This window comes from Eucalyptus grandis, chromosome 1 (assembly GCF_016545825.1).
Source record: "Eucalyptus grandis isolate ANBG69807.140 chromosome 1, ASM1654582v1, whole genome shotgun sequence".
NCBI lineage: Eukaryota > Viridiplantae > Streptophyta > Magnoliopsida > Myrtales > Myrtaceae > Eucalyptus > Eucalyptus grandis.
In genome coordinates this window covers 5,200,088-5,218,543 of record NC_052612.1, presented here as the reverse complement: position 1 = coordinate 5,218,543, position 18,456 = coordinate 5,200,088, and the positions used below count along the sequence as shown (strand labels likewise).

Here is an 18,456-nt window from a genome sequence, read left to right as displayed (position 1 = left end):
GGACCAGCTCCTTCTCATCTAATTTGCTCCTGGAAGGATATAGAAAGGTATAATTGAATACAAAGAAAAAAAGAGAACTAGCAAATTTCCTCGTAGCAAACTATCTTTTACAATATGCAAAGCAAACTTTGATTATCTTGGGTCAACTCTGGTCGACCCTTTCTCTTGAAATGAAGAGCTCTCTCTCTCGAAATCCAGAGTGATTATCTGAATTTGGGTATTTTAGTTTGTTCGTGTCAAACCCACACGCTACGCTCAAGAACCGCTTCGATTTGCCTAATTCACGCTACATGCAGCGCTTCGTCTAATTTCACTGCTACTCTATCTTGCACCATCGCCCAACCGGAACCTTGTCTCCCGTACATTGAAAGCCTGCCCCTTCTCTCCGCGAAGGAATTCCCTGATGCTCGTTGCTTCTATCACCACCATCAAAGATTGAAGTTCGATTCAAGTTCTAATCTATGGCAGACGCCAGCCATCCCCTGTGTCAACAAGACTTGGCTGCATGCATTGGCCTGGTGTACGCTTCAAATCCGAGGTCAATTTACTCCATCTTTTCTGCTGGGTTTATCTCTGTTTATACTTAGCCTCGCTGTCCTTTGTCCGACGACATGGGGTTCTCTTTAGATTTCGGCATAGACTCTTATATTTCGAATTAGCTCTGCCTTCCATCATCCACGGATTATGGCTTCGGAAAATCAAGAGGAATCTGTGCGCTTGGCTGCTTTGTGTCAAGGATTAGGCCGACTATGCTCTGCACATGAAATAGAAGTATGGGAGGAGGAACCAACACCAGCAATTTTGGACGAATGTAGACTGACGTTAGTGGGCAAAGTTCTCACACAAACCTCTATTAATTTCCAGGCCTTACAAAGTACTTTAAAACGTGTATGGAGGATCGACAATATTGACTTTGCTCAACGTGAAGGAGGCTTATATTTGGCGAAGTTTCGGTCAGAAAGTGAGAAACAACGAGTATTGGAGGGTGGTCCGTGGCTATTTTCTAGTAACTTAGTCTGGTTCAAGCCTTGGATTCCTCACACGCCGTTACTTTGTTATGACTTTACTTGCTGTGCATTTTGGGTACAAGTTATTGGTCTGCCCTTGGAATGGACTACAGAAATGATACTAAGAAAGGCAGTAAATCAGCTTGGCGAGGTCTTAGAGGTACAAGTAGATTTTAAAGAAGGCTCGGCCTTACGGGCTGGGCGGGTTAAAGTAGAGATTCAGTTGAATGAACCTTTAAAAACTGGCAAACTAGTGAGGATTGAAGGGAGGATGTTATGGCTAGATTTTCGGTATGAACGTTTGTCTCATTTCTGCTACTTATGTGGTAGAATTGGCCATTATGCCACGTATTGTGAAGAGTATCCTTTTGATGAAGCCAAAATGGATGGAAAAGAGAAGATGGCCTTTGGTCCTTGGTTAAGAGCGGAGGTTCGCCAATCTAGCCCTTATTGGGATGCATTCTACAACCCCCCGACCACTCAAGAACAGAACGAGGAGACCATACCTGAGACGCCTCCAGCTCTATTGCCGGCTGTCCCTCTACTGCCCATAACGACTATTGGTACTGCAGTCACCATTGCCCCATCCGTTCAGCCTCATCCTATCCCAAGCGTGCCACAACAACAACCACAGCACCCATTTCCAAAGAAAGGGCACATCATTACCATGGCTTTAATCCCTGCACAAGAAAAACAGAAAGGTCAGCTAAGCAATCTCATGGATTTCCCACAACAGAAAAAAATGCAAGGTACTCGCATTAGTCCCAAGTTGGCACCAGCAAAGAAGTAGAAAAGATATGCCCCATATGAAATGAAAAATGTCATTCCCGATAATTTTGATGATACTCAATTAATGGAAACACTTGTCTTAGAAGCCTCTGAAGAGAATCGGTGGGCTTTGGTGGCTGGCCCCAAACAACCACCGCCTTACAAATGAAGATGGTTTGCTGGAACTGTCAGGGTTTGGGCAATCCCCTGATAGTTCAAGCTTTAAAGGCCTTGACGGCCAAATAAAAGCCCGACTTTTTGTTCCTAATGGAGACAAAGAATCCTAAGATAGTGCTACACTTATTCTTTTTTTGTTCATGGACAACAAGGATTTGGAATCACTCGCAGCTCAACATCTTAGTATCTCCTCTAACTATTCATCGCCTAGATGCATGGATCACAACAACAAGAGCAACAGAGCCGAAATCCGTACCTGGACTGCAAACGATCGCCCATGTCCTGTGGCAGATTTGATGCTTGCGCAACAACTACATCTTCCACCGCATCCGTCCAAATCCAACGCGAGCTATCGTAGACGCTCTCGCACAAACACGGATCCATTGCTTTTCCTCCCAACACACTCAGCGACCTGAGGACTCAGGCACAGGGACTCCACCGATCGTCCATCACCACCCATATGGATACCTCTCTGCAACGTGGATTCCTCAAATGCAATATAGATGCATCTCACTTTCCGAGCAGTCATCAAGGCACTATGGCCTGTATAAGCAGAAATCATCAAGGGATTCTTACCGATGTTTACACGCGAGGATTTACAGCAGCTTCAGCATTTCAAGCCGAGGTATAGGCGCTTGCTCTGGCTATTAAACGTCTACTACAACAGGGCCTCAACATAGAGAATATTATCATGGAAAGCGACTGCTTGGTCTTGATCGACATCCTTCAAGCGAAACGAACGCCACCGTGGGGAGAACATGTGCTATTCACAGAGCTCGACTCCTTGCTATCTCTATGCCCTAATTTGCAACTACAGCACTACAAAAGAGAGGCAAATGGGGTTGCGGATTGGGCCGCCAAGGCCCATGGCGTAACCGATCCGCCCATAACCGGAATATATTTCCTTCCTTTATGTTGCAAAGTTTGGTAGCTGCGAAGCTATAGCTTCGGATGTAACACCCGATTCCTTTGTAATGCTGCCTTTAAGTAATGAAATTCCTATATTACCAACCCAAAAAAAAAAAAAAAACTATCTTTTACAACATAAATTTTTTAATGGATCTTGTTTAGGGTTTAAAGTTTGAACTTACAACTCATTGATAATATGTAAGAGCCATGAGCTTTTTCACACTGCAAAAACTTCAGCTTATGAAATGAAAACATCCACACTATTAACTTTGTAACATGCAAACTCATATGATAGGTGCATTTTGTTCAACTTTGCAAATGGGCGTTAGACGTAATGCAAATGCTGCAAGTCAAAGTCACTTAGGGAAATACAAATTGTGTTTGGTAAAAACTATTTGCAAATGGACTTTGAGTTGAATATATGTTTGGCAAAAACATTTTTGCAATGAACTTTGGGTATATTATATATATATATATACACACACACACATATTTTTTTTTTTTTTGAAAAATGAATCAAATGGCGAAGGGCTACGACCACCATTGAGCCAAATTTGGCGTTGGCGGCCGTTGAGTGACCTTCAGCAAGGGTCACATGACCCAGATGAGGGACCCTTGCCAAAGGCCGTTGGAGGTCGTACAACCTAAGACAACCCTTGGCGAGGATTGCTCGACCTAGGCGGTGCGCGGCCCAAGTGGCCCTCGGCTAGAGGCGTTAGATCTGGCTTGCCAGCGGCTGTAGCCCTTCATTGATCTAGCGAAGGGTTCTCCTTTTTTCAATAATTTTTTTTTAACCAAGGACAAAATCGGAAATTTAAAGAATTTGTGAGATAGTTTTGAAAGGAAAAACTTAGTTTTAACATTTGGCCAAATGTTGAAAGCCCAATACTAGTCTTGACTGGCATTGTTGGGCTTTCAGCTTTCCCAAGATCAACATTTGGTCAAAAAGCTCATTCAAAATGATTGCCAAACGGTCCAAGATTTCTCTAAGGGACTTTGGAGGGCGAAAGCCTTTTGAGAATGCTGCATTTGAAGCCCCTTAGGAATGCTGAACCTAACGCACCCAACATATTAGATAGGAGCTTATTAATCAAATAATATCAAGTGTAAAGCAAGATGTTATATCACCAAACATTTCACTGAACTAATCATGGATATTGAAGTTTTGTAGTTCGAAACTCTGATAGTTACAAATGAATGTGCAAGTACCATTGAGATAGGACCAATTGGATGATAAAACATCAACCTAACACAAAGTAATAAGCATGATTTATGATTAAAATACTTTTCTTCTGCTACTGAATGCATGAGATACCTTAATAATGTTCGTTTAAGAAATGGTTAGTACATGATTCTTTTACCTTCTTGGATTTTTGAATACATCTAGTCTTCTAATAGACATGGTGGACACTCATATAACATGTTAGATAGTATCTTATTCAACAAAATCTCAAGTATCATGCTAGATGTGGTATCACCTAACATTTCACTAAACTAATCATGGATGCTGAATTTTCGTAATTCGAAACTCAAATTGTCACATATGTATGTGCAAGTAAAGATATAACTGATTGGATGATGAAACATCAACCCATTACAAAGCAATAAGCATCGTTGTGCATAAATTACTTTTCTTCTGTCATTGAATGTATGAAATACCTTGCTTGTGTTTATTCGCACAACCATTGGTTCATGATTCTTTTGCCTTATTGGGTTTTGGAATAGATACTCCCTTCTAATAGACAAGTAAGGAACCATCTTAACATGTATACAACCATTTCCCACCATTCCTCCTACGCATTTTGTTGTCCCCTATATCATACTAGAGAGTAGCGGTAAAATTCAAACTAGGCAAAAAATATGGCATTTAGCTCCATTCCAGATTTGTGAAACAAACGGAACATCCAAGGCTTTATTATACTGAACCTCTTGCTTCATATCATTCTCATTCTATTTGTGCCCATTAAAAAAAAAAAAATAATGCGGGAGGAGAGCTATGATGAGAATGTGGTGTCGTGGACTGAACTAAACCTAGTTAGGCGCTTTGGCATGAGAAATATGGGCTAAAGTCAATTGAGGATTTTTTTAGGCTACGATAGTTCTTGGGCCAAAACACCTCTAGCAAAGGTGCAAAACGAGCATGTGACGAGCACAGTGAAATTCAAGGGGATATAGAAAGGATCTACTGTCTCGCTCGAGGAACTAGACGCCTGAGTTAAGCTAAGTGTTTGTAAAATTCTAAACACAAGTGCACGTATCGAACAAGTAATATAATGATGAGAAAAAGTATCGTCCCACGGTCAATGATTAATAAACTAATTAAATACTAAAATAGATTAATTCTAAAATTTATCTAACAAATCAAAATATAATTTAGAATAAATTAAAAACAAAACTTGAAGACTAAATGCAGTAAAATCAATCAGATAAATATGTTAGAGCATCCGATTTCACCATAACCACTAGATATGAATTTCAGATTGTTGTGAATACAAGAACGATATCAAACATGTGATAGCGGAATTTCCTAATCTATTTACTATCCTATCTCTAGGTATAACAAACCTACTCAGCTTATTAATCCACTATATCTCTATGTGAATTAAAATAAACATGAGTGCATTAAAATTATGAATATTCCCGGTTTACAATGAGTCTTTTGGATCACCTTATCACCGAACGCTACACAAATAACGCGGTATATTTCTATCCACGTTTAATTCATGGTTATATATTATCATGAGCAATTGCATGTTATGAGAGTCTCAAACATGCACATCAAATCGTTCAAGTGGTGGCCAATCACTCAAAAGCATTAAACGCAATAATATATAACTCACATGAATGAAATCAATTATAAAATATAAAAATCATGAAATTCATATCATCATGGTTAGGCTACATCGTAGCCCTAACAAAAGAAAATTAGAACATAGTAGAATAAGAAATAAAAATATAGATCAAACCCAGCATCTTGAATCAAATGACAAGAATTCTGATACCACTTTTGTCTTCTCTTCAAAATACTTGAAAAACTCTCAGAAAAATGAAAAACGATCTAACAACCCCCAAAAAACCTAGCTACTCTCTCTCTTTCCTATTTATAGGAAATCTAAAATATCTATCTCCCAACGCTTGCAGATAACATTAAGAAACAAAATTAAGAATTTCCTGATTTGATATCCATCTTCCACTTTGCTTTGCTTTTTTGAATTCCTGATAGTTGCCATTCTTTTCCTTATCTTTTCCATATCTCATTATTCTGCATAAACAAGGAAAATTCAAATAATCAAAAGGAAATCCAAATATTTTCTCATAGATAATGCATTAATTGTTGCCTAAAATAGGTAAAATAACTCTATTTTTATAGAGTTATCACTAAGCGTGGTATGATCTCGTATATATAAGTTATTTGCTGATTATTCAATGGAACAATCATAGAACGAGGGCTAGCCTGGTGAATACCGCTTATTAAGCGCCGCATGGGTTATTCCGTAACCAAGGAACTGCCAACCCATGACAATAGCCTCAAACTCTTTTCTAGAGACATAGGTCTTTTGTACTCTAGTCATTACACTATTTTATGAGCCAAATTCAAAAATAGAAAAAAAAGATAAACATGATTTTTCACTTTAGGGACGAGATTGCTCACCCCCTAAGAGGTCTTTCGTCCATGCAAGCTGGTGAAATCCCTTAAAATCGTCGATTTGAAACAAATATGGGTGGGGATGGGGGATACACGACAGATTGAATTTTAAAATTTTTTGGGTCCTTCCCATTCTCGTGAATTTCTTGGCAATTGGAACGATTTTTGAGTGCTTCTTTATCCTTAGATTGGCGACTTGAAATTTTTGCAGAAGAAGATCCGACAGAGAACGTTAGAATGTAGGGTCAAATCAAAGAGAAGTGCGGTGGCAAGATGGAAACAGGGAGAGGTGGGAGTGGTCTGATGAAACGATAACATATTGAAAATGACAACCATCCCCCCACATTCTTGGTGGGAGAAGAACAAAGGTTAATATTGAAAACAAAGAGGAGGGAAAAATTCCCAAAAATCATCCCGAAACGGCACCGTTTTTTGAAGTTTCCCTCCGGGTTTGATTTTGTTTTGAAATATCCTCTAGATCTGATCGATCACTTTGATCGAGTAAGCCCATGAAGTGGCATCCATTTTTCAAAGTTACGTCAAAAATTAATTTTGTTCCAAAATACCCATGAATTTGATCACTTTGACTCATTGACTTCTTGAGCTCATTGGCGTACAGGAATAATGATTGGCTAATGAGCATTTGTATGTTTCGCCCTTTCCAAAGGCCTTTACGTTCGAAAGAGGAAAAAAAATACATTTCTCTTGCCACACACAAGCACGTAAAAAATATTCGAGAAGTGCCGAATTTTACTTGCATATGTCGATCATAATGAGAAGGACTAGGGTTTCTCAAGATGGATCGGAATATTGGAGATGAATGATCACCGCCATGTAAGAGGAGGGCGGTAATGAGAATGTCGTGTCATGGATTGAATTAAACCTAATTAGGCACTTTCTGCATGTGAGAAATAATAAGTAAAGTCAATTGAGAATTATTTATTTTCAAATTTTTTGTAGGATTACGACAGTTCTTGGACCGAAAAATGGGAAATGAGCACATGTTTGTCGGTTGGCCATTATTGTCTGTTATTGGGTCAAAATGATCAAATTCAAACGGTACACAAGAGTAAATTTAAATTGGGAGGAAATTTTGAAAACAGACGCCGCTTAAGGGAAATCCCAAATCCCTAAAGAGGACGTGCAGCACTGCTTGGATCACGACAAATTGCGTCATGTTCTAACTTGGATGTTTTATTGATGTCTTGGATTATTTGATTTCTTGATGTTTTTATTTTTATTTTTGGCCATCGAAACCCGTGGAGTGAATTCCAGTCCACAAGGCAATCGACTTGATTGGAATTGCTTCTACGAGCCGGCCGAGCATATGGGGCCTCGCGCCCAGTTCGTGCAGTTGGACCCCGACCAAGCGGACAAGCTCTGGCTAGGGTTTTGCGGGCGAGACTTGAACAGCAAAAGCACGGCCTTGTCTTGTAGGTCAATGTCGAGCGACTCGCAAGTCGCATCGGCGCAAGCTCATTAGCGGAAGTACCCAGAACGAGAGCAGGGGCAGCATCGCCCCGTGTAGTTTCATGGGTCGAGACGAATTTGTCTCCATTGCGAAGCACGAGCGAAAATGGAGACTTGATGGATTGAAGCTGTCTGATGGGGAGGTTGAAAAGCTCGGAGAGCAGAGCAGACATTCCCTTTTCTCTTTAGTCTCGGGTGCTCTTCCCCTTTGAGCATTAGAATCGCCATTGAAAGCATAAAGCTTATCTCTTTATTCCTCTCTCTCTCTCTCTCTCTCTCTTTCTCCTGGTTGGATCTCTCTGCCGATTTCTAGCCGAAGAAACCCCGAGCCAGCCTTCTCTCCCCCTTTTAAACGGCGACTCGGCTGCTGACAGCCTGCCCCGTACGAATGTACCGTGTGCGACATCCTCCGTGGCGTCCTCTGCACCGCCCGAAGGCAGATGATGAGAGCTTCGTGGACCGTCGCACGGAGCCACTGGACATGGGCGTGTCACTGGAGAGTCCCCTCTTGTCTAATGATGGTGAATCTATAGGTGTAGCTGCTACCGGTCAGATTAGGTACTGCGTGATGTATTCGGGCCCGTCATGCCTGTAAATATATCAATTTTATTTATCATCGATTGATTTAAGATGCCGATTGGTCGACGAAAGGAATACATTGAAATGACTGAGGAAATTTAAAAACAGTGGACTTTAACATAGGAAAACGTCAAAAGTAATTTTGACTAACAATGTTGGACCAAAAAAAAAAAAATTTTTTTTTGACTAACAATGGAAAAATTAAGGTTGCTTGAAAATGCTCTCATGTTATATGTGATATCACCCCTCCTTTAAGTTATATTGCCACCCCAACACATATAGCATGTTAGATAGTATTTTATTCATCTTAATATTAAGCGTCATGTTATATGTAATATCACCAAATATTTCACTAAACGAATTATGGATACTGGATTTTCATGGTTCCAAACTCAGATAGCTACATATGGATGTTCGAGTTGAGTTAAAATAGGACCGGTGGGATGATAGAACATCAACCTAATGCAAAGCAATAAGTATCATCATGCATCATATACTTTTCTTCTTACATTGAATGCATGAGATACTTTGCTTGTATTTATCCATGGAATGGTTGATTCACGATGCTCTTGCCTTATTGGGTTTTTGAATAGATACTATTTTCTAACAAACAAGTAAGGAACCATCTTAACATATATATATATATATATATATATATATATGTATGTATATATATGTATAAACATTCTCGGCTGTTCCTCCCAAAATTATATTATAGAGCGGCTACAAAATTCACATAAAGCCAAAATATGGCATTTAACTCCATTTTAGACCTATGGAAGGAGTGGAACATCCAGGGCTTCATCATATTAAGCCTCTCACTTCAGGGCTTTCTCATTCTATTTGCATCTTTTAGAAAGAAAATAAAGAATACTTGCATCAGTTTTCTCTTGTGGTTGGCATATTTGATGGCTGATTGGGTAGCTGCATTTGGGATCGGGCTCATTTCTCACAACCAAGGCAATTTGTCTACTCATACAATTGAAGTAGACAGAGCACTTCAGGCATTTTGGGTCTCATTTCTCTTTTTACATCTTGGCGGTCCTGACACCATCACTGCCTACGCTATGGAAGACAGTTCGCTTTGGCTACGCCACATGCTTAGTCTCATCTTCCAAGTTGCCGCCGCCATCTATGTCTTTATACATATATTTCTTAGCGACAAGTCACTAGTAATCCCAACAATGCTGGTGTTTCTTGCCGCAGTTATTAAAAATGTAGAGAGGACATTGGCACTTAATCTTTCAAGCCTCCAGAGGGTTAAGGAATCACCGCTCACAATATACACATCATCTGATGATGAATATTTCGAGTGGGACATCGAACGGGATAAAGCATATAAGGGGTTGGTTAAAGAACTTGATGATCTAGGGTATGGATATCTTGATATAGAAGAAGCAAAGCTTCCTGAGACTATTATGGTGAAGCATGCTCACTCCTTCTTTCAAATGTTGAAGGCCATCATCGGAGATTTCATGTTAACATGCGACCAACGGGATATGAGCCGTGAATATTTCTACAAAATTTCTGCGGTGGATGCGTTAAGGGTGATATCCGTCGAACTTCATTTCATGTACGAGGTGCTCCATACAAAAGCATTGGTAATACGCTCCAAGTGGAGCTACATTTTCCGCTTCATAGCCTTCACTAGTATTGTGATTGCTTTGGTTCTATTCAATCGTTTGAAGAAGCATCGGCTCCCTAAACTCACTGTGGAAATTACTTATACCCTTCTTCTCGGAGGGATTGCTCTTGATGTGATAGCTCTATTCATGCTCATTTTCTCCGATTGGATTGTTGCTGGAAAAGAGCGAGATTCATTTATCCACAAGTTAGTATCTGCCATGTATAACTTGAGGAAGCCCCGATTCGTTACATATAAACCAAAGCGTAATGCTAAGGTTACTTATGCGGTCTTAGATACACCATTTATATTTCGAAGGTGGTCAGAATCCGTCCCTGCTTGCAATATTTTCTCCATGTCCTTTAAGAAGAGACCGAGAAAGATGTATAAGTGTGATCGCCATTGGGGTTTCATCGTGTTTTCTAATATCTGCAAATTTTCATCCCGTATGACTGAGAAAATTATCTCTTTTTTTCGTCAAGCTGGGAGCACAATCGCCAAAGGCTGTGGTTTGGAGACACGGGTAATAATGATTGAGAATACGAGGTACGTGTCCAAGAATCCCCTTATTAATAAGCTATGGGTCTTTATTTTTGAGGAGATAAAACGTAAATCCAAGGATGCAAATGATTTAAGCGAGGTAAAGGAGATATTTGAGGCTAGAGGTGCTTTGTCTCTAAAGAATAGCAATGCGGAGATCGATTGCGAAAATCTTTTAAAGATGGTCACCGATGGAATTTTCAATTATAGTATTGTACATTTGCATATTGTTACTGAAGTACTTTACAACAAGGAGTGTTCATTTACAGCCCCAAATGATGAAAGGGAGTTTAGCAAGATCCTCTCCGACTATATGTTGTATCTTTTACTTAATCAGTCTAAAGTAATGTCCACCGTGGTGGGTGTTTCTCGAGCGCTTGTAGCGGCGATATTGTTTAACCTAGAAAATCTTAAGGATCACACGATTGAGGACGTGGAGGGGCTATGCAAGACATTGGCTGATGATTCTTGGGTCAATAAAGGACGCTTCATCGTCGATTGGGAGGATGAAGCCACAGAGATGGAAAAGCTCGGGGAAAGGAAGTGGGAGGTGATGAGCAGAATGTGGGTTGAGATGTTGTCATACGCAGCAGTTCATATTCAGGGAGAGGTACATGTGCAAGTGCTGAGCAAGGGTGGAGAGCTTCTAGCCTTTGTTTGGCTGTTGATGGTTCATTTCGGTTGTTACTACAAACCTGATTATGACATGTGTTGGTAAATTGATGATCTTGTAAATCGCAGGCCATCACTAGCGTAATTTACGACTTTGTGTGGCAACATCGATTCGATCATTTTATATTTCTCGTTTGTTTATGTATAAAATTATGTAAACTTTTGTTGTATTTTGTTATTGAAGCTGTATTTCGATTGCTGCAGAATAATGAACTCAAGATTTAGCACTACATGCAATCTCATATCTGTAATTTGTATTTAATATGTAATCCCCGGTGCTAATAAAAGAATGAATGGCCTGTGAGATCGGCGGCGATGAGACGACAACCCTCGGCGGCCTTGGCAATGGCTTGGATCCGAGAATCAAAAGCACGAGCTTCGAATGAGCCTTGCCTTGCTCCATCTTACGATTGTTCTCTTCCCCTTTGAAAAAGCTTTGCACCTCTGACTTCACCCTTTTTTTCCCTTCAAGAATCAAAGTTTGCTTTACATGGACTCACAGGACTCCCAGTCGAATTGATCGTTTCAACTAAGAGAAGTCAAAAAAAAGAAGGACTAAAGGAAGAGCAAAGAACTTGATTGTCTTAAAATATCTTTTGAATTCGATCCCTTTGATTCAATAAACTCATTGAATAGCGTTTGTTTCTCAAAATTCCATCGGGACTTGATCTAGGTCCAATAGCCCATGAACTCGATCACTTTGACCAAGTAACCCTCCGGAGCTCGTGGGCATTGGAAATAATGGCCGGCCAATGGACGCGTGCATGTTTTGCGCCTTTTCCAGAGACAATTTGGTTCTAAAAGTAAAATACATTTCTCCCAGGCGACTCATGTGTACATAAAAAAGTGTTCAAGAAATTGAGCTTGCCCCGGATTTACGAATCGTACAGAAAATGGCTAAGGTTTCTCAAGCATGGATCGAAAAATTTGAGATGGATGATCACTGCAAACGTGGGAGGATAGCTGTCATGAGAATGTTGCGTTGTGGATTTTAGCAAACCTGGCTAAGCGCTTTCTACATGGGAGAAATATTGTGTAAAGTGAATTGAAAGTTTTTTAATTTCAATATCTTGGGTTATGGTGGTTCTTGAATCAAAATGCCCCCAGGAGAGATACGAAATGCGTACGTGATAAGTACATGTTCGTTAGCTAGCCATTATTTTCACGGGCAATGAACTAAGGAATGTTGGGTCAATGTGATCAAACTCAGAGGTTTGGTAGATCAGAATAATCCAGTTCAAGAAATATTTTGGAATAAAGTCAAGTTTAAGAAACGAACGCCGCTACAAGGGAATTCCGATCACTAAAGTGGACATCAGATGCAGCTTGGATCGTAACGAGTAGGCATTGTTGCGTCAGACTTGCTTGGATTATTTATCAATGTCGTCAATGATTTGATTTCTTCATCATGTTCTTTTTGTGTTTGTTTTGCAATCTTGACCCTACCGATGGAGCGAATTCGAATCCACAAGGCAATTTACTTAATTGGAATTGCTTCTATCAAGAACAAGAATCTGGTGCGACTAATTTTTATCTCTTCTCAAGATGCTTTACATTTCGGGATCAATTTGGAATTTACAAACTACCTATTTCTTTTATAAGGATAAGCTTGATGGTATATAAAAAGAAAATTTGTGGTATTCAATGAACTTAGCTTTTGCGTGTCATGAACAATTTATATGAGACAAGTGGGCCCATAAATAAATAAGAATTATAAGAGACAAAGCAAGAGAAAAATGCGGGCCATTCCTCCTCATCTAATTTGTTTATGGAATAATATGAAAAGACAAAATTGAAAAGAAAAAAAAAAGAAAAAGTGAAAGAAGAGAAGTAGCAAAATTCCTCGTTCAGAGCTACCTTTTGCTCATTAAATTGTATACGTGCTAGAGCGCTTTTTGCGCCACAAAATCTAGAGTTCATGAATTGAATGCATCCACGATATTCACTTTGTAACATGCATTTCAAAAGTGCACGAATGCTTCCAAAGACCGAAGCCTCAATAAACGTTCGTCATTTACTTAGGTCAGCATCTCTCTCCTTTGTTTTTTTTTCCTAGCTAAAATTGTTTTGCAATGCCAACTCGGCGTCACGTGTTGATTTTACCATATAATCAACGCCCACTCCACTTATTTGATGGGGATAGTAGATATGATCATGAGATGAGCAGCTTAATGAGTTTACCTAGATTTGGTCAGCATAATGGATGAAATTGGCAGGGAAGCAATTCCATTCTCGACTCATGCCGTGGACACGTCTAGCCAACCTAGACCTGATCTATTCAAATTGATAATCATGGCAGGTAGCAATGGTTCTTAGCCCCGGTACTAGGCTCGATCTGCTTTTTACATGTAATTACAGTGGCATAAGGATTTCGTTGCACAAATTGAGAGAATCAGAATATTTAATTATGTACAAAAAAGTTGAGGATGGGTTATGGTTGAGCATGGGTCGCCGCGGTAGGCTTCTAGTCCTCGGGACGGGGACGGGGACCGGAACGGGGGAACATGATCCCCGCCATGCCCCGTGTCCATCCCTACATCCCCCAGCTCTTAGTCCAGTACGGGTCATTAAAGGCGTAAGAATTTGATCAAGATGCTTTGCTGCAAATGGATACTTGATTTTGGAAGTAGGAGTCCACCAAGCATGGAAGCCTCACAGCGCGAAGTTCTTGTTTTGAAGAATTACTGTGATATGGAGTGATTATCGATAATTCAATGGCTCAACCTTAGAGTGAAGTCCGGTCTAGCTAAATATATCTAATTGGGTTTGAGCTTTCTTTTTAGTGATTTCCCCATAAAAAGGTATTTGGGTTCGGTTGTGGTGTCCCCACAGCCTTTTGAAGACCTTGTATTTATCAAGATAGAGATGTATTGGCATGAAAGCAAACCAAGATGCTTATGGATCATTATTTGCATTGAGAATTTTATTCCCAGACAAGTAGAAAACCACGTGGTTTTCTCCTAGAGAGAGAGCAATGTGCCTCGATAGAAGAGGTTAATTTTGCACTTTCTGAGATATCAGCGATCATTGAAAAACTTGCAGAGAAGGTACTTCATTGAGCAACTTGCAGAAATGGTAGTTTATCATCCATGGGTCACAAAATACTGCCATCAGGAATAACCGCGCAGCGAAGAACAACCACTATTCCATCGCGAATCACATATCCCTGGTCTTCTCTGTCACCTTCTCCGACGTTATCTGGATTAACAATCTGCAAATACAAGCTCAAAAGTTCAATTCTTGGACAATGGCTCGCAAGTCTCTGTCAACTGTTACGACAGGAGTACATGAAAGTTATGCAAGGACTCGGATTAAAGAGCATCATCACTAGCTCAAGCTAAAAAGAGGGACCATCGCCAATTTTTCTTGTATTAAATCGATCTAAGTATCTGAAAAATTGACTAGCTAGCAAAAGACGTTCTGAGAGAATGTGAAACCCACTCCTTAGCAATAGAACTTCTTCATTTTACTTCTTTTCGACGAAGTAGATAATAGGACTTCTTACTACCTTGCTTACCATTACATTTTTGCCAATCCTCGCGTTCTTATCAACAATAGCTTTCCTTATGCGTGTATTTTCCCCGATGCCGATCGGTACACTCATGCACTTTCCATCCCCAGAATTCCCTGGAACATCTGTCTGTCATGTTTAGGAAGTTACATCATCATCATCATCATCATCGTCATCGTCATCTATATGACATTTACTGGTGAAATCACAGTTCGATATCAAAACAAAGGTAAAAAAGCAAGCATTTGTATCAGTCATCAGTGAACTAAGTAGATGTTCGCTTAAGAATGGTTGGTCGTTTCAATGCAGAAGATGGAACCAAACCGGAATAGTTCAAACATATTCTCACAGAGGCATGGATGGTTGATACTTCGCACATTCGCTATATACTGCTAGAAATTCGACAGCACAAGGACCAGATGCCTCTTACTTGATAGACGTCAGACCCAATGATAACCGAGTCCTCAATTACAGCCCCGTCTTCGATCCTTGTCCTCGTACCAACTACGGCTCCTGTTATTTTGCATCTCTAACTTGTACATATAACAGAAGTTAGATTTCAAAAGCAGTGAGCTGCAAGAAGGGGCTAACTTTAAATTCCTGATATAATTGGCGAAGATATTGTAATCAGCTGCCGCATTACAGATATATGATGCAACTTTTTTTTACTAAAGGACTTTGAATTTTGTCAATTTATGTCAGGGCAAGGATAAATCCTTGCTGGGAGAAAGTTTTTGGTTACTATTATTGTGAGGAAGAAAAGAAATCAGACTTCTTACATTGAGTATGCAACCGTCTCCGATGATACTTTCTGTGATTACTGAATCTGTCACGACGCTCGGAGGCAGGGACCGAGGCAGAGTGTACAAGAGAGAGTCCGTCTCAAAGAAACTGTAATATAAAAAAATGAATTTGTTCAACTGCTGGAGACAAAAACTTGGGTAAAAGCCGGAGCATAAATACGAAAAATTCTACGGGCAACATGAATCTTTACTTGAATCCCCTGTTGTATTTCTTTGCGCTCTCCATATTTGCCTGGTAAAATGCTCCGATGCTTCTCATATCCTCCCAATATCCATCGAATGGATATGCCTGAACCTGACAATTTTTCAGAGAAACATAAACTCCCCTAAATGCAGCAAAAAGAGAGACCGCCAAAAGTGAGATTCTCAAACAAAACAAGTCATGAAACCTGTCGCGACCTTCATTCCAGTGGATATCGCGCCTCGTATCACTTCACTGGAGAAGTCGTTTGCGCCAGGGAAACTCTCTTTTAGAAGCTTTATCATGGCATCTCTGTTGATGAGATATATTCCCATGCTTGAGAACCAATGGCAATCAAATGTGTTTTGACAGTTGGGATTTCCAGTTGACTTGTCTCTGAGATCTACCACTCTATTCTCATCATTTATCTTCAAAGAGCCGAAACCTGGATCTTGGTCCCAAGCAGCATTCAGGACCGCGACGGTTATATCGGCCTCGCTTCTCCAATGCAACTCCACAAGTTCCCGGTAGTCCATCCGGTAAAGATGGTGGCCTGGAAGGATCAGAAATTCAGTGACTGGATACTCTTCAAGCACCCACAGACATCTCCTCACAGCATCAGCATTCCCCTGAATTTTGAAATCACGGAAAATTCAGCTAAAGATATGAAAAGCCATAACAGCTGAAACAAGTGAAGACTAACAGTTAGGGAGCTGTAAAAATTAGAATTTGAGCTTTGAGATCATAGGAAATTAGCTTGTATAAGCGATCCAATTATAGTACATTCAATCGAATTGTAGTTTTAACATTTTTTTTTGTCATTTCGATTCTAAAGCAAACACTGGAGTTCTCTCTGATTTCCGCGTTTCATCAGAAACAATGCTGACAAATAGTTGAAATGAAAAATATAGCAGCAATCACTAGCTGGGGCGGTATCCCGTTACCATTCCCATACTTTATCGTTAGCATTGCTTGATGGATAAATAGGATGTCATGGACTACAACAGGATGTTAATATGACTACAAAGGTTACACTGCCAGACCTGAAACCATCGCTGGTCTTCGAGGCTTTGGTAGGCAGCGATTACTTCAACGAAGCCTTCTGTCCCAAGGCCAGCGCCAGAATAAGCCCTCGAGAGGTGCGAGTTCAGGGTTGTGGAATTGAATTGGGTGAGAGCGTATATTTTGCTTATGCTGCTGTTGATGCAGTTGCTCACTACCGCATCAATGAGCCTGTAGTTGGCCGCTATCGGTATTGCCCCTTCTGATCTCCTCTTCGTCAATGGATAAAGTCTCGATTCTGAGCCGTCCCCAAATATAATTGCCGCAACACTCTAACCACACATATATACATTGAATTAGAGTTTCTGCAAGAAAGTCACTCCACATTTTCATTTTCAGTGAAAAGAGGCCATCAGAACACATTCCTATAGTTCTTTTTGCTGAGTATGGAAACAGAAAACCCCAGAAAAACAAGAGCCAAAACAGGGCTTTCATCGAAATCTCTGCAACGAAATGTGACCTGGTTTATTGGAGGAAACTGAGAGATGGACTGATGATGATGCTGCGAATTGGCACAACGAATCTTCTGCGACCGTCTGCAGTGAATGCGAGGCAAGCTCGTGCCAAGTTTCGTCTTCCGCTGCAGATACACAGCATTGAATTGAGGATGCTGCATCATAATCACCATTATGACAATTGAGATATTGATGAAGAATGTAAACAGACTAGGGACTAATCTTGCTGTTAAAAATGCCATTTTTCACTTGTATTTGTAGTATGATAGGGTGAAGAAATGAGAGAATATTGAGGTTTCTTCCAGTTCATGACCACCTATCTGACGAAGGATCTTTGCTTTTGCATGGCCGGGGTACTGCTTATAGCAATAACGACGTGAGCGTCCCAGGCTCTCAACAGTATCAGACTGGGAAGATGCACTTTGGCACTTCACAATAATTTATTTTTCGGTTTTGATGCTCACTTTGGTATTGTTTTTTGCTATTGCATCTAGACAAGCATGAAGAGGAAGTTTTGAGTGATGGCATGGCATGTTTTGTGCTCTGGAGAGATGGGAAATGTCTTGCTTAGATTCCAATCCTCTCGGTTTCCTTTCATCTTTATTCCTTGGGTAGGATTTCATAGATGCTTTCTGTTGGGTGTGAAGAGACAGAAGGCAAGAAAATATGCTTATGCATGATCGATATCATGTGCCATACTGACTTAGCATTATCAAGCTAATCATAATCTTTTTAAAATTCAAAAATTACAAAACCTGGTGGTTATCGTGCTGGCGAGATGGGGAGTAATGTCTGTTCCACCGACACCACGTTAACATAACACGGTGGTATAATCGACGCATAGAACACTCTTGCTGAGCCCCACTCTTTTCCAAAAGATGTCGGCCGGGCTCGATAAAAACGAGTAAAGGCACAAAAAGCATCCTCAAAACCTTTTTTTCCTGAGGTAGGCTTTACACATCAATCGGTCCAAATCCTACTCTTTTGGAAATCTTGACTGAAGCCAAAAATCGAGCCCCGACGAGCTTTTGGAAATGCCCTCTTCCAAGCCC

General features: G+C 40.3%; 2 protein-coding genes across 2 annotated transcripts; one reads left to right on the top strand and one right to left on the bottom strand.

The window, feature by feature from the left end:
* Positions 1-8,365: 8,365 nt before the first annotated feature.
* Positions 8,366-11,438, top strand: LOC104430776. The gene is made up of 2 exons (XM_039316046.1): positions 8,366-8,535; positions 9,413-11,438. The coding sequence occupies exons 1-2, from the start codon at positions 8,366-8,368 to the stop codon at positions 11,436-11,438; spliced, it is 2,196 nt and encodes a 731-aa protein (XP_039171980.1).
* A 2,868-nt stretch (positions 11,439-14,306) lies between these two features.
* LOC104452403 (inactive glucose-1-phosphate adenylyltransferase small subunit 2, chloroplastic) lies at positions 14,307-17,793 on the bottom strand. Its single transcript, XM_018870362.2, has 8 exons — positions 17,410-17,793; positions 16,931-17,221; positions 16,106-16,516; positions 15,898-16,001; positions 15,683-15,794; positions 15,334-15,432; positions 14,910-15,032; positions 14,307-14,603 (listed from the first exon to the last, which is right to left on the bottom strand). The coding sequence occupies exons 1-8, from the start codon at positions 17,644-17,646 to the stop codon at positions 14,487-14,489; spliced, it is 1,494 nt and encodes a 497-aa protein (XP_018725907.2). The 5' UTR covers positions 17,647-17,793; the 3' UTR covers positions 14,307-14,486.
* Between the last annotated feature and the right edge of the window lie 663 nt (positions 17,794-18,456).